This window comes from Emys orbicularis, chromosome 1 (assembly GCF_028017835.1).
Source record: "Emys orbicularis isolate rEmyOrb1 chromosome 1, rEmyOrb1.hap1, whole genome shotgun sequence".
In the NCBI taxonomy this organism is placed as follows: Eukaryota; Metazoa; Chordata; order Testudines; family Emydidae; genus Emys; species Emys orbicularis.
The window spans coordinates 323,392,867-323,408,170 of record NC_088683.1 but is presented as its reverse complement, the minus strand read 5'-3'; the positions used below and the strand labels follow the sequence as shown (position 1 = coordinate 323,408,170).

Below are 15,304 nucleotides of genomic sequence, written 5' to 3'. Positions count from 1 at the left end.
CATCCCCCCCTTGGAGATCCCCTCTGGCCTACGCGTGGGGCCGGGGCCAACTGTTCCCAGCAACCTCCCCACACAAAGCTGCGGCTGCGCATGAGTCAGCCGCGGGGCCAGCGTCCCCACCCCGTGTCCAGTCCGCGGCGCAGCGCGGCTCCTCCCCGCAGCCGGAAACTCTGCAGGCCCCGGCCCCACGCGACCTCCCCCAGCCCGAACCCCTGAGGCAGCGCTGCAAACTCGCGCGCTCACGGCCTAGCCCCGCCCCCTGCCACAGGCCCGCCTTGCTCTGTCTCACCGCGTTTCTTGCGTGTGACGTATACGCGGCGCTGGGAGCGGAAGTGAGGTCATCAGTGCAGGCGGAAGCAGTGACGGTTTGTGTGTGAGGGGGACAAGATGGTGAGTTCAGGGTCGGGGTGTAGGGCTCCGGGGGCGTTTCGGCCGCTGCCCGGGGGGAGGCGGCGTCGGTGTCGGCGTCTGTGCCGTGTGGGCCCCGCGCACCGCCGCGGCCCTGTCGCCGCAGTCCGGGGCTGGCCGCGAGGGGCGGCGGAGCTGTGCTGAGTCATAGGGGTGGCCGGGCCCCGCGTTTACAGCGGCGGGGAGGCGGCTCGTGCTCTGCGGTTCTGTGCCTGGGAGCAGCGGCGAGTGGGGGGTGAATCGGAAGCGCGAATCGCTCCCGCCAGCAGCAGCTCGTTCCCGCCCGGCTCCTTCCCTGTCTCTCTCCCGCTCCCCCCCCCCCCCCGCAGTGTCACGGGCGCCATGGCACCAGACCCCCCCACCACACACACACCCTGTGGGATCAGTATCTCAGGGATGGGAATATCTGTTAGATTATCCCCCCCTTCTCCCACTGGGATAGTTTCCTACTCCGCATCGCTAACCTCGGCTCCAGAATATGAGAGTTTGATTTAATGTCACTAGTGGGTGTTTTCGGTGGGAGGGAGTTAAGTTTTTTTTTTTTATTATTTGCCTTCTGGTTTCTGAGCTTTTAGGGTGCATTTGAGGGCGTCTTAAAGCTTGGCTCGGCAGCCATGAGGACTAGACGATTACTTCCAAGCAATGAAAGCTGAGGTTTATACAGTATCATTTGACTCTAGGAGTTGGGGCTTTAAGAAGAGCACCATATATTGCAAGACTTGTGATAGAGTGGCAAGAGTTGTCAATGCCTCCTGCTATTCCTTTCCCATGAGTTTGCAACGATTAATGTTTAGGTATCCATTCCTGCTTTTGGTGCAAGGTCATGCACTTAGGGGCTAACAACAAGAATTTTTGCTATAAATTGGGATCATATCAGTTAGAGGTGATAGAAGAGAAAGGTGGTTATATTGATCAATCACAAGATGGCTATGAGCTGCAAACATGATGTGGCTGTGAAAAAGGCTCATGCAATTGTAGGATGCATCAGGCAAGATATTTCTAGTAGAGATAAGGAAGTGTTATTACCATTGTACAAAGCACTGGTGAGGCCTCATCTGGAATAGTGTGCGCAATTCTGGTTTCCCATCTTTAAGAAAAATGAATTCAAACTGGAACAGGTGCAGAGAATGGCTACTAGGATGATCAGAAGAATGGAGATCCTGCCTTACAAGATTCAGAGTAGCAGCCGTGTTAGTCTGTATCCGCAAAAATAACAGGAGTACTTGTGGCACCTTAGAGACTAACAAATTTTGTGGCACCTTAGAGACTAACAAATTACAAGAGAAGACTTAAGGGTCTTGGCTTGTTTAGCCTAACATAATGAAGGATGAGGGGAGATATGATTGCTCTCTATAAATACATCGGAGGGATAAATACCATGGAGGGGGAGAGAGAAGTTATTTAAGTTAAGGGCCAATGCTAGCAAAAGAACAAATGGATGTAGACTGGTTATCAATACATTTAGGCTTGAAATTAGATAAAGGTTTTCAACTATCTGAGGAGTGAAGTTCTGGAACCATCTTCCGAGGGAAGTAGTGTGGGCAAATAACCTAACTTGATTTAAGACTGTTCATGGAGGGGATGGTATGATGAGATTGCCTACAAGGAGCGCCTCTCCGTGCTCTGGATGTTACCAAATAGCTCCAATGGCCTGAGGTGGGACATTAAAATGGGAGGGCTCTGAGTTACTATAGAGAATTTTTTCCTGGGTTTCTGGCTGGTGAGTCTTGCTCACATGTTCAGGGATTAACTGATCACCATATTTGGGGTCAGGAAGAAATTTTCTCCAAGGTCCGATTGGCAGGCACACTGGGGACCTTCCTCTGCAGCATGGGGCATAGGTCACTTGCTGGTTTTGAACTAGAATAAAGTTGGATTCTCTGTAACTTGAGTTCTTTAAATCAAGATTTGAAGATGTTAGTAACTCAGCCAGAGGTTATGGGCCTACTACAGAAGTGAGTGGATGAGATTCTGTGGCCTTCAGTATGTAGGAGGTCAGACTAGTTCAGTGTTTCTCAATCTTTTTGTGCCAGTGACCACCTTTATATGTTTAAAAAAAAAAAAAAAGTGCGCCCCCCCCCACTTGAAAAAATTGTGGCCCCCCTACATTAAGCTCGTGCTTCAGCCCAGGGCAGTGTGGGTAAAGCTGAAGCCTGAGCCCTACCACCTGAGGCTGAAGCATGTAACTTCGCAGGGCCCCTGCAGTTTCCCTGCTTGCTATCCCCCTAAACCTGTCCCTGGACCCTCTGGTGAGTCGCGACCCCCAGGTTGAAAAATACTGGACTAGATGGTCAGGATGATCCCTCCTGGCCTTAAAGTAGAAGTCTATGAAGCAATAGCAGTACTTATAAATAAATAAATAAATAAATGGAGATATACCGATCTCCTAGAACTGGAAGGGACCTTGAAAGGTCATCGAATCCAGCCCCCTGCCTTCACTAGCAGGACCAAGTACTGATTTTGCCCCAGATCCCTAAGTGGCCCCCTCAAGGATTGAGCTCACAACCCTGGGTTTCATTAGGCCAATGCTCAAACCACTGAGCTATCCCTCCCCTCCCCCCCCCCCCCCTCAAGTACTTGATGTGTTTCACTCTTGGGAATGTTTCTGGCTCCTCGGCCTTTGTTTACTTTACTTCATCCATTGTTTTCTCGTCATTCCCTTTTATACAATAATAATTTCTCCTGTATTTTCATATTCCAAATGTGTGATGATAGTGCAAGGAGGCTCCATTGTGCTAAACACTGTACGTTCACATAGTAGGAAACAGTCTCTGTCCAAAAGAGCTTACTGTTTAAATAGACAAATCAGGCAGTGTGAGAGGGGAAACGGAGGCACAGAGAGATGAGGTGGCTTGTCCAAGGTCTCAATAGCTGAATGGCAGAGCTGGGAATAGAGCCCCGATCTCCTGAGTGCCAGTCTTCTGCATTTTTTTAACTGTTTTATGTCTCCTGCAAAGTCAATGCCTTCAATCCCACCCCCTAATAAATAAATACATACATTTTGTTGATCTTCCCTGAGTTCCCTTGACTTTGTTACTATGTTTGTGGGGTAACAAGATGTTTAAACTTAATTGAATACAAAATTCCCCGGACAGCTACACCAGTCAAGCCCTATGAAGTCGAACTGTCTTCTACCTTCTCTATTACCCTTTGCCTTTGCATAAAGAAAAATAGCAAGTGCCATGTCTGATCATTGGTTCAATATCCTCCACCTGACAGAGTCTAGATGCTTCAGAGAAGAGTGCAAGAAACCTTGTAGCGGACAATTATGGAACAATCTGCTCATAGAAGTTTCTTCCTAAACCCTAGTTGATGGCACAGTCGTTTTCATATTTGTGTTATAGTAGTGCCCAGAAGCCCCAATCAGGATTGGGACCCAGTTTAGGTAGGCGCTGTCATACACATAGTAAAAGAGTGTTAAGTTCTTTTTGTTCTGCCTTAGCAAGTTTGAGGAGCAAACAACATGATATTACACTATTCCAAGAGATCTAAGCACTGCTGAATCACTTCAAGGTGTCCTAATTAAATGGCATTTATAGTCTCAGTTAAAGATCAGTCACCCTGAAGACTAAGGCTTGTGCATATGTAGTTTTAAAGAGACATCAAACAGCTCAATGGATAACTCTTTTTTGGTATAGCTACCAAGAAATTAATCTAAATTTTCATTTGTCAGAGTTAACAGCAGCACTGAATGGGTCCTAATTCTGTAAAAGTAATCCTTGCTTTTTGTTTCAGAATTCCAGAGGAGTTGGATCTCAGCTTAAGGATAGCATCCCAATTGCTGAATTTTCAGCTAGTGGAGCATTTGGAGGTCATGATATTCTACGCAGAGGGTATGCCTTGTCTGCCTGCTAATATACTGTACCATAACCAAACTGAAATTCTAAGTATGTAGGAAGAAAGTTTATATGTATTATGCACCTGTTTTAGAACATGCGCTTCTTGGCCATATACTTTATATCAAAAGATATGTCTAGTCCAGTAGTCCTCAACCTATTTACCATCGTGGGCTGCATATGCAGCTCTCAATGTGGGCTACGTCCACACAATATACACCTCTACCCCGATATAACGCTGTCCTTGGGAGCCAAAATTTTTTACCATGTTATAGGTGAAACCACGTTATATCGAACTTGCTTTGATCCGCCGGAGCGCTGCTTTACCGCATTATATCCGAATTTGTGTTATATCGGGTCGCGTTATATCGGGGTAGAGGTGTATATACTACCTGTCCATCTACATGGGCCGCAGCTGTGTGCTGGTTAAGAACCACTGGTATAGTCACTTTATGTATAATTATAGTAGGAGCATTGTGTCAAGAGCTTGTTTCCTATGAAACATTCTTAGAAGCAAATAATAAATACAAACAGCTGTGTAATTAGTGATCTGTATAAGGCTGCACCTTTAAATAACTGATAGAAAAAGCTTAATTTCCATCCCTGCTCATATATGAACTGTTTTCTTTTTTTTTTTTTAAAAGAAAGTAGTTGCACGTGCTCTTTTAACGTTGGCCAAAATGGTTGACTTCAGCTACTAATGACATATGAAATAGAATTAACAATGTGGAAAATGGCCTAATATTTTTACACTACTTGGTAATGTTTCAGATGGTTGGTAGTCAGAACCATATCTGTTTACATGTGTGTATATAAAATATACATCTAGAATAGAAGTATAAATACTTCTGTTGAAATTTAAAATGCTTATCGAACCGATTCAGAAAGAAAATCCGAGGTTTGCATGTAACAGTATAGTCAGGGAATTAAGTACCATGTTGTGACGTTCAATCCAGACTGGTAAGGATTGTGTCACCACCTGCCCTACAACTGTGAGGACCTTAAATGCTATGCTGCTATGGCCCACTGCCCTGATACCAACAGCTAGCTTTACAAGCATGGAGGTCACACCCTGGCTTCCACCATCCAGTTACTTTTTTGCAGAGTGACCCCAGTGCCTTCCCAGTCCTGAATTTCCACAGAACCATCTACCATTACCACAATCTGCTGAGGTTCCCAGAATTGTGAGTTGCCCCTTTCAGTCTCAGCAGGACAGTGTGTTGCTACTGCTAAGCTGTGTGACAACTCCCTGACACACCAGCTTGTCCGCCTTGCCATCAGACTCTTTAGGACTCTTATCCAAACCTTGCTTTGCAGGAAACAATCGGTGAACTCCCAAGCTTCCCAGAGACGTCACTGTGCTGTGTCCAGCCCTCCTGAACATTCACAGAGTAGTCATTTGTTGCTCCTTTAAAAAGACAATTCACTGCAACTCATTAATTCATGGGAAGGAGGGGGGGGTTACAAATGCTCTTATTTCAATCACAGCACTGAACTGATTTATGGTAAAAGTAAAACAAGGTCATTAAACAAAAAGTCATAGGTTTAAGTGATACCGAGTATAAGGAATAAAGATAGAAAGGATTACAAGGAAATAAAAGTGAAAACATGCTTCTAAGACTAAAACCTGGTTTAAGTCTCTTGTTCAAAGAATTGTTTCTCACCAAGGGTATGTTTACACTGCAGTGTAAGCTCAGGGTTCGATCTGAGGCTCAAACCTAATCCCACCTGTATGCACACAAATTGTGGTAACCCAGGGCTCGGACCCTGGGTCCCAAGACCCCACGGGGTGGCGGGTCCAAGCCTCAATCAAACCATGACCCCGTGTTCAAGCCCTGTTGCTTTGTAGCATAGACGTAGCCCCACTAGTCTTGTGCTCTGGGAGTCTGCCAAAAGTATCCCACAGGCTGACTTTTTTTATCCTCTGAACTGTCAAGTTGGGTGGACAGTCAAGTTTTCCCATGCTGCACTATGAACAAAGGGCTAAAGTGGCCACATTTTGAGAGGGTGCTTGGAAGACTGGGATATAAGTGGTTGGACTCGGGCCTGCATAATGCAGTGTAAACATTGGAACCCCAGGTTAAGACCCAGGGTTCAACAATTCCTAACCTGTGATTACAAATGAGTGTAGATGTTTAAGCCTTAGGTTTACAAACCCAGGGTCTGCTAACTTGAGTTCTTCTAATTCTGAGCTTCACAGAGCTTAAAGTGCTTGGTTCCTTTGTCTCCTCAGGTGAAGGGTAATTTCGGGGTTCACTCCCCCTCTATAGTCTGGTAAATTTTTGAAATGTATTCTTCTGAAGTGTATCCCTAGATACATTTCCTTTTCCCTGCTGCGTGTGAATGCCATGCTGCCTCCTGCAGACTGTATGCTGTCTTCTCTCCACTGGTGACTTTTACAATGCAAATGATCTCTTCCTGCAATTTCTCATACAAATGAGTAGCCCATTGAATTTGGCCACACCTGGCCTTTTTCCTTTGTTTGAGGAAAACCTGTTTAAACCAGGCATGTCAGGGGGATTTGATAAACACCTTTTAGTCATATATTTCCAGCCTATCTGTAAAGTTCTTCAAGGGTTGACTGTACATACATCACACAAGAATATTAATGATCAGTGAGTTATTAGTTTTCCAATGACATATTACATTACACCTTTTAGATACAGATTGTAATATTAGTGAGTTGGGGTACACTGAGTTGGTCAGGGCAGCTGAAACTCATTGCTGGGTACCAGGCAAACCCTTGTCTTTTGGCACAAGGATGCTCTTAGGGTCACACATAGGGTGACCAGATGTCCCGATTTTATAGGGACAGTCCTGATTTTGGGGGCTTTTTTATTATATAGTTACCTATTACCCCCCGTCCCGATTTTTCACACTTGCTATCTGGTCACCCAAGTCACACATGTAGATTATCCATAAATTAACCAATAACACCAGGGTGTATTCAGGTAGTCAAGTTAAATTTGTCTTCTGTTTGTGAGCTGGAGCTGGGGGAAGAAAAAACATGACTGCTTTTATGTTAAGCTTGAAGCTGAAGCAGAAAAAGAATGAAGTTCTTGTACAGGTTTTTTCCTTGTTCTAAATGAGCACTAATTATAGCTTGATGTTTGTATCTGGAATTAATGTCAGACTAGAAATTGGTGCATTGATTTTTGGTTCTTCTGTGACTTTAAAAAAAACCCTTTTGTTTGCATTTCTAGCTTTACAAGTGTAAAAAATGAACTTTTGCCCAGCCATCCTTTGGAACTGTCAGAAAAAAATGTAAGTGCAATACTGAATTTGATAACCTTTTAAAAGTTTCTTACCATCAGCTAGTTACAAAGTTTAAGGGCTATTGTTACTGTTAACTGCTTGACAAGTGCAATTTCAGTGCATCCCAGTCAGTGGTGAATAGCATTCTAACATTAATTGAATAAAGATGCCTAACAGCAGTATTGCTGTGATATAATTTGTGAATTTTTGACAGGTGGAGGTTGGTTAATACACCTCTACCTCGATATAATGCTGTCCTCGGGAGCCAAAAAATCTTACCGCGTTATAGGTGAAACCGCGTTATATCGAACTTGCTTTGATCCACTGGAGTGCACAGCCCCGCCCCCCCGGAGCGCTGCTTTACCGCGTTATATCCAAATTCGTGTTATATCGGGTCGCGTTATATCGGGGTAGAGGTGTAGCTGAAAGAACTGCTAGGGTTTATCTCAGCACAGGAGATTTGATGGAGTAGAACTAAACATCTTCAGGAGATACACTTTTGGGTTCATTTTAGTAATATACCAAAATATTACTCCTGTATTATGCTGAAATGGTTATGGTTGTTCTTATTGCTGTAGAAGTTTATAAACTCTACAAATTGCATTAATAGCAAAGAAACTAAATATCTTTGCTTGGTATGTCATAAGCCCCACTTTTAAATAGCAAAAGACACTGGCAAGGCTAATGTAGTAAGCTAAAGAAGTAAAGCTTCTGGACTTCTGATGAAAATTACAGAGACCTACTAGACGAGGGGTAGGCAATGTATGGCACGCGTGCCGAATGTGGCACGCGAGCTGATTTTCAGCGGCACTCACACTGCCCGGGTCCTGGCCACCGCTCTGGGGAGGTTCTGCATTTTAATTTAATTTTAAATTAAGCTTCTTAAGCATTTTAAAAACCTTATTTTCTTTACATACAACACTAGTTTAGTTATATATTATAGACTTACAAAAAGAGACCTTCTAAAAATGTTAAAATGTATTACTGGCACGCGAAACCTTAAATCAGAGTGAATAAATGAAGACTCGGCACACCACTTCTGAAAGGTTGCCAACCCATGGACTTAGACCTTTGATGTTTTGCCTAGAGATGGTATCCTGTCCTGTAACTTATACTTCTGCTTGTTTATGCTAAATGTCTTCTTTGGAAACATCAATGCCTCTTACACCAATATATTGTTATCATAAACGTTACAAGTATAACTTCTGAATATTAAGAAAATACAAAAACCAGGAAAAATCACAATCTTCTGTCACTGAATATGGTGCTGCTATCAGTAGCATCAATGCAAAACCTGGAGCCAAACCCCCCCTCCTCTTCCCTCCCATGGAAATACATGCAAAATGATTTTTAGTTTATACTTGAAAAGTTTATTTGACCAATCAAAATGTCTTTTGTTATCAGAAACCAGTACCTATTAAGTAGGTATCCATACGCTATATTTCTTGTTATTGATTAGTGCCAGAGGACCCAGTAAGGAGTCAAGACTCAACACTTGCTTTCCTAAATGATTTAAAACACTGGGACTCGTGTACAAGATATTTAACAAAAATAAATATCTGCTGAGATTGTATATAAAGTAATTTCATTATACTGGAAATAGGAAAAGTTTGCCAAATATAGGCTTCTTATATTTTTCAATGATAGCAAAAAAAGTTACTCTTCTTGTCAGTTTATAAGGCCTGCCATGGATTCTTTTGGGCCAAGATGCTTGGCTTTCCCCTTTCTGGGCTACTAATATTTTAATAATTTCTTGAAATTGCTGTGTGATACTGCAAAGTAATACACAACTACTCCACTTGGTGGAGTCCTGTGTATTCTGCTTGCCAAAAATAACAAAATACAGCTTTAGCAAGTAGCAAGTAGCAAGCAGCATGCAATGCATGATTTTAAAATTAGTTTTTCTTTCTCAGTTATTTAAAACAAATGAGTTAATATTCTGGCAATTTTCTTACACATCGAGGTTTATAAATCTAGCAACCTATTTACTGTATTTTTTTTTTTTTTGCTGAGGATGTTTTCCATATGCATGTTCGTTGAAGTATAATTTTACAAATATATTTTCTATAGCTATAATTAAATGGAGCTTTTAAAAAAAAATCTTTTGATAGTTTCAGCTAAACCAAGATAAAATGAATTTATCAACTCTGAGAAATATTCAAGGACTCCATGCACCTCTAAAGCTGCAAATGGAATTCAAAGCAGCAAAGCAGGTAGGCATTTTAATTATTCTAGTAATATGAATTGCCTTAGCTAAGTTATAGACATATCTGCAAACATGCTTTTTAAAAAGCATTTGTTTCTTTCAAAATATATTAGATAACAGCTGTTCATCTTCTATACATTTTTCAAGCAAACTCTAAGCAGAACTGGCTTTATTGCTCATGATAAAACTAACGCTGCTTATTTGAAACATTGAGTTCTGTTATCATAGCAAATTCCAGGTGAAGTGAAGCTGAACTTCTTAAGTCTTGTGTGAGATTCTCCCAACCTGCAGGCCTTGGGAGGAGGACCACCGGAATGGAAGTTATATCCCTGATTTCCTTCCCCAAGACCAATGTTCTTTCTGGCAAACCTCCCGAGGAATCACAGGAAGGGAACTCTGCTCCTGCAAACTAAAGGAGTTTGGGAGGCTGGAGCATACAAGGAGATGGGGGAGAGATGGGGGCAGTAAAACCCTATGTGCACCCCCCCATCAGCCCTTCTTTGTAAGCTGTGGAAAGTTCACTGGGGACCAGCCCCCAAAGTTTAAGTTCAGTGGGAGATTGTACCCACCACCCCTTCTGAGTTCATTGGAGATAATCTTTGACTGCTGCATGTCCGTCTCTTCCCCCCCCCCCCCCCCCACCCCCAGAAGCCATAGTAGACTTGTTTGTCCTCAGTGAATGTATTTGAGGTAATTAAAGATTGACAAGCCTGTTTGGGCTTGTTTGCGGCTAAGGCACCTACTACAGATGTGTGTTTAGGTGGAATAGGGAACTACCCCATCCTAAGGGTTAGGTGTTGGCCCACAACAAGCCTCATAAGGTTTGCTGTGGGTTTCCTGCCCTGCAGACACCAGAAGACCTACAAGAAATGCTGGAATTTTTCCTGCTCTCACCCAGTCACTCCTCCCTGCAGATCTGAGATCTGTTGGGGGAGAGCTTTTCTCCCACAGCTTCTTGCATATCTGGCAGGAAGGGAGAGTGGTGAGAGCAAAGACATTTTCCCCCCTACGTGTGGATTGCCTTAGTTATGCAGGAGAGAAGAAATTCTTGTGACCTTAGGATACTTGTTGGCCTTTGTTTGTTATCTTTAGTGTTCTTAGAAGATAATATGAACTCTTACCAGTGATATGTGCCTATACCTTAACTTTACCTTTTTACAGCATTTGAGTTGGAATAGTATTAGTATTGGAACTGATTAAAGTGCAGCTGTACTAGCAAATATTATGGATAATTACAAATCCAGTATACCCACAAGCAAGAGACAGCTATGCTTTGTTATATATAAAAAACAAGTACTCACAATAACTTACCAGTAAAGTTTTTCTATGTCAAAGGCAGTTGTGAATACAAATATGCTGCTGTCTGATGTGCATCTTGTGATCTGAGCTCTTTACTTGTCATTTTAGTCAGTTGCCTTACTACATACGCAGTGACATGTGCAGAGCCTTCCTCCACAATCATATGGTGGTCTGATGGTGCACATGACATAAACCTGTCCTTTTGAGCAAGAGCCAATCTCAAGCTTTGTTGTTGTTTATTTGTATTATTGTAGTGCCTAGGAGCCCTAATCATGGACCAAGACCTCATTAAGGCTGCTTCTAGGGGAGATCGGAGAAATGATGTTCATAATCTAATGACTCTTAGGGAGGGCCATACAAGTTCATTAATATAATGGTATAGCCTGTTGATGTGCTTTTTACTCTCTTTTGATATATGGATTGAAAAAATAAAATTGAAAATAAATTAGCGTACCAAATTATTGAAATGTATGTTTACTAATCTTGTAACTCTCAAGCTGTCACTCAAGGTAAAGATACTTTGTAGTGACCATTCACAGATATTTGGCAGAAAACAGTGGGCATATTTTCCTACTGAAATTGAAAACAGTTTTTCATGATAGTGCATTTTGATGTTTTGATCCCATGCCTTGACTATAGGACGAGGTGCCAGACAGGTCTTGAGACAAATGTGTGGAGGCTAGAATATCTCTACACTCGAGTCCGTGTTATCATTCTGTCATTTCCCAAAGAACAAATTACTTTGCCTGTCACTTTTAATTACAGTCGGGACTTGGGAAGCCTGAATATGAGGAACCTGCGTTTCTTTCTGACTCTTGCTGTGTTTTCACAGATCCAACGTCTTCCGTTTCTGCATAGCTCAAATATAGCGCTGGATACACTGAGAGGAAATGATGAATGCATTGGTTTTGAGGATATTCTTAATGGTAAATTGTTTTCTTTCAAAGATTTTGTAAGCTGTCAAAACTTTCTCAGGGCTATCAGAAAGGTGAGATTTGGGAACTGCCAAGATTTCTGTGCCCCCAACAGTTTTCTATTAATTCAAGTTTATAGGTTAGAAAAGGGCTATATCAGGAAAAAAATAAATATGGTGAAGCTGCTTGTTCTCCTGAGGTTATCCTGAAATGTGAAGCAAAATTGTGTCTTGTATTTGGATGTGTAACATATCCCCTAACCCATGTTTTAATAGTAGTGAAAGAGAATAAATGCCAATAAAAATTTATTGAAGAAGTGGTTTTTATCATCTGGGGCTAAATTATGGAGCCTCAGTATTCCTGGAGGAGTGCTGAAGAGAATGTGCCTCAGAGGGGCCCAGTTTGTACTGTGCATAGAAGGAGCACTGTCTGCCCTATCCATTAGGGCAAAGTATATTGCTCCCCAATGTGCATTGCCCCCACTCCAGTGGTTGATATGAAGGGGGAGTCAGTCTGCCCCCATGCATTATTTTGCTCCTAGAAGCCCTGTTTAAATGAAGCACCACATGTGGTGTTTGGGTTGCACTCCAGTATGATTGCTGTTTTTTTAGTGTGAAGTTTGAAGTTCTCATTCTGATATTTCTTTCGATATACTATCTTACCTACTAGACTTGGGCTCTGTCTTTTTCTATACACATGCACCCACTTGAAACTAATTTTCACTGTTGCTTTTTAGTGTTGTAACCATTCTCTAGTTCTATTTTTTTTTTTTTTAATTAAGTACTGGGCTTTGATCATTACTTTGTAAAACTTTCTTTTGTCACACTCATGTTGCTGATATGCCATTTCAACTTAAAACGAAGTTTAAAACTTGTTGTTTTTCTGTCTGTTGCCCCTCCTCCTTTTCCCTAGAAAGAAAACCTTTGCCGGGTTTCCTTCCCCCTGGTTGTTGCTTAGAACAGATATTTAAAGGTCGACAGATTTGAAGCATACACTGCAGAACTTTTCTCAGTAATCAAGATGTGCACATTGCTATAAACCAGCCGTTTTCAGACTTTTTGTATTGGTGACTCCTTTCACACAGCAAGCCTCTGAGCATGACCCCCCTCCTTATAAATTTAAAAATGGGGGAGGGTGGCAATTTAATTTAATGGGGGCTCAGGGCTGTCAACCCCACAGAGCTGACACCTCACGACCCCTATGTATCCACCTTGTGACCTCCCGAGGGATCACAACCCCCAGTTTGAGAACCCCTCCTATAAACATATACATCTAGAGGAAATATAGTCATCTTGTCTTATGATAGTTTCTGTTTCAAAGTGTTACTAACTTTGTAAATATTTTACTGTCTATTTTCTAGACCCATCGCAGAGTGAAGTTATGGGAGAACCACATGTGATGGTGGAATACAAGCTTGGTTTATTGTAACACAAATGTAGTCCGAACCTACTGTTCATGAAAACATTTCTTGTATGTGTCTTTATACTATACTACAGGTTCAGTGTACAATATTAATATTACATTGACACAATGTTTTTGTTAACTTACCCACAGGAGAGCTCTTGCCTTACTTGATGAATAGGCACATTAAATGTTTAAAGTCTATTATGATTTATTCTCTGCTTACTGTCAATATAAATGTCCTACAACTGGGTATTTTAAAACTGTACAAGAAGACGACTCTTCATATATTGCTCAGGACAATAGCTGCTTAGTTTTTGAAATATTATACATATACTACAAGAAGTCCAAAAATGCATGTGCATTTTAAAATTGATTACTGTAGGTAAATGCAGGGAATGCATGTTCTTGCAAAAGAACTTTTTTCAATATAAAACAGGCATTTTCCACTGAATCACTTTTTGTTCTTGAAATCTTTTAAACGTTGAATAAAAAATTGCTATAAATGCTGTGGTTTCCAAAATATATTTAATCACAACTCAAGTCCCTGACCTCCAACCCAAGCAATGTTACTCTCATCACTTGCAGCCCCTTTAAGGAACCTCAGTAGCTCACTGGTAGAAAAGAACCCTGCCACACACATTTGTCTGTCCCAGCTAAGATATCCGAGATGCTCATTCACTGGAGCTCAGTTGCCCCTTAGGATAGAATTAGACACTGCTCCCTAGGAAGAGTTGGGAGCTGAATTTGGCTTTACCTAACTACTTTTGAGGGGGGGAACCCCTCCTTTGGATTTCACAACAGCCTTACTGGGCACCATTGCTCTGTGAAATTAGAGCTTCTGTAGCCCTATTTTGGGCTATGTTCCAGCCTACATGGAAACTTAAAATAACCACTTAGCAACATTTAACAGTTAAGGGGAAAATACCACTGTTGAGAAAGAACATGTAAAATTCAAAATGTTTGTATGAACAAAGGCACATCTGACAGACTGCATCACAGAAGTGTTACAGTAAGAACATTCATTTTTATTTTACATAACTGCAGAACATAAAATTAAAACTGAACTGACTTGGTTGTAAGTAAACAATCTTATCTGGGGATAACCAAAGGGAGATTCTAAAATTAAAAGATACACAAATGCATCTTTTATAAATGAATAGCCAGATTAAAGCTGTTTTCTGTAAATTTAAAGGGTGTATTTTTATTTAAATTACACAGGCTGTGTTATAATTAACTTAGAATAGCTTGTATGCATAACGTATTATAAATCCTTGCAAGGAGTTTAGGACCGTTCTCCTGTTGATTCTCTTTCCATACAATGGTCAAAGTGTGTCATGTACATTTTGAGAATGTAACCAGCCTAAATGTTACGGATTGCTGCATCTTTTAGAAGCAGGGTCCTATCGCAAGAATTATGCTCCAGTATCTGAACTTCCTTCTTTTTTTAAAAAAAAGAAAAAAAATCAATCATCCATCTCAAGACCCAATGATTGCAAAGAAAACCTTCCAAAAATAAGCTTAATGCAGTGAAGTCTCCCCAAGTCTGTAAATGGCCTGAAACAGTAATTCTGAGACATGGGAACTGCATCCATTCAGCAGATTTGGATGTTAACCCAAGCATAATGTTGAGAACTTAAATGTCAGCCTTGTTCTCTACTCTAGCATTGCTGAATACTTCCACAGAAATGTGCAGGTACAAGTTTATTCCACAACCCCAAAGTGTCTGCTATGCCTGTCTATGTGCCAAAAGCCCCAACTGTTCCCTACTCCTGTGGGCCAAAACAACCAGCTTCACTTCCTGCCAATTCTACAATGCAGTTATGCATTTTTAATACAAAATCTTGCAGCAAATTGAAGAATGTGGAGGCAGCATGTTACACTCCAGAAGGGATACTTTCCTGACTGCATTATTTATTTTCATATTTAACTTAGTAAAAAGAAAAAAAACCTTCAATTTCTAAATTACCTAAGGTGGTTGTGGA

General features: G+C 41.6%; 1 protein-coding gene across 1 annotated transcript; it reads left to right on the top strand.

Annotated features, from left to right (window-relative positions):
- Positions 1-322: 322 nt before the first annotated feature.
- POMP (proteasome maturation protein) lies at positions 323-13,825 on the top strand. The gene is made up of 6 exons (XM_065405292.1): positions 323-390; positions 4,144-4,241; positions 7,448-7,508; positions 9,611-9,712; positions 11,837-11,930; positions 13,279-13,825. The coding sequence occupies exons 1-6, from the start codon at positions 388-390 to the stop codon at positions 13,344-13,346; spliced, it is 426 nt and encodes a 141-aa protein (XP_065261364.1). The 5' UTR covers positions 323-387; the 3' UTR covers positions 13,347-13,825.
- Positions 13,826-15,304: the final 1,479 nt, after the last annotated feature.

Bases quoted from the DNA above. Each gene is read 5' to 3' on its own strand.
- POMP (XM_065405292.1), top strand. The intron at 4,242-7,447 runs GTATGCCTTGTC...TTGCATTTCTAG, and splicing joins CATGATATTCTACGCAGAGG to CTTTACAAGTGTAAAAAATG. The intron at 11,931-13,278 runs GTAAATTGTTTT...TCTATTTTCTAG, and splicing joins TTTTGAGGATATTCTTAATG to ACCCATCGCAGAGTGAAGTT.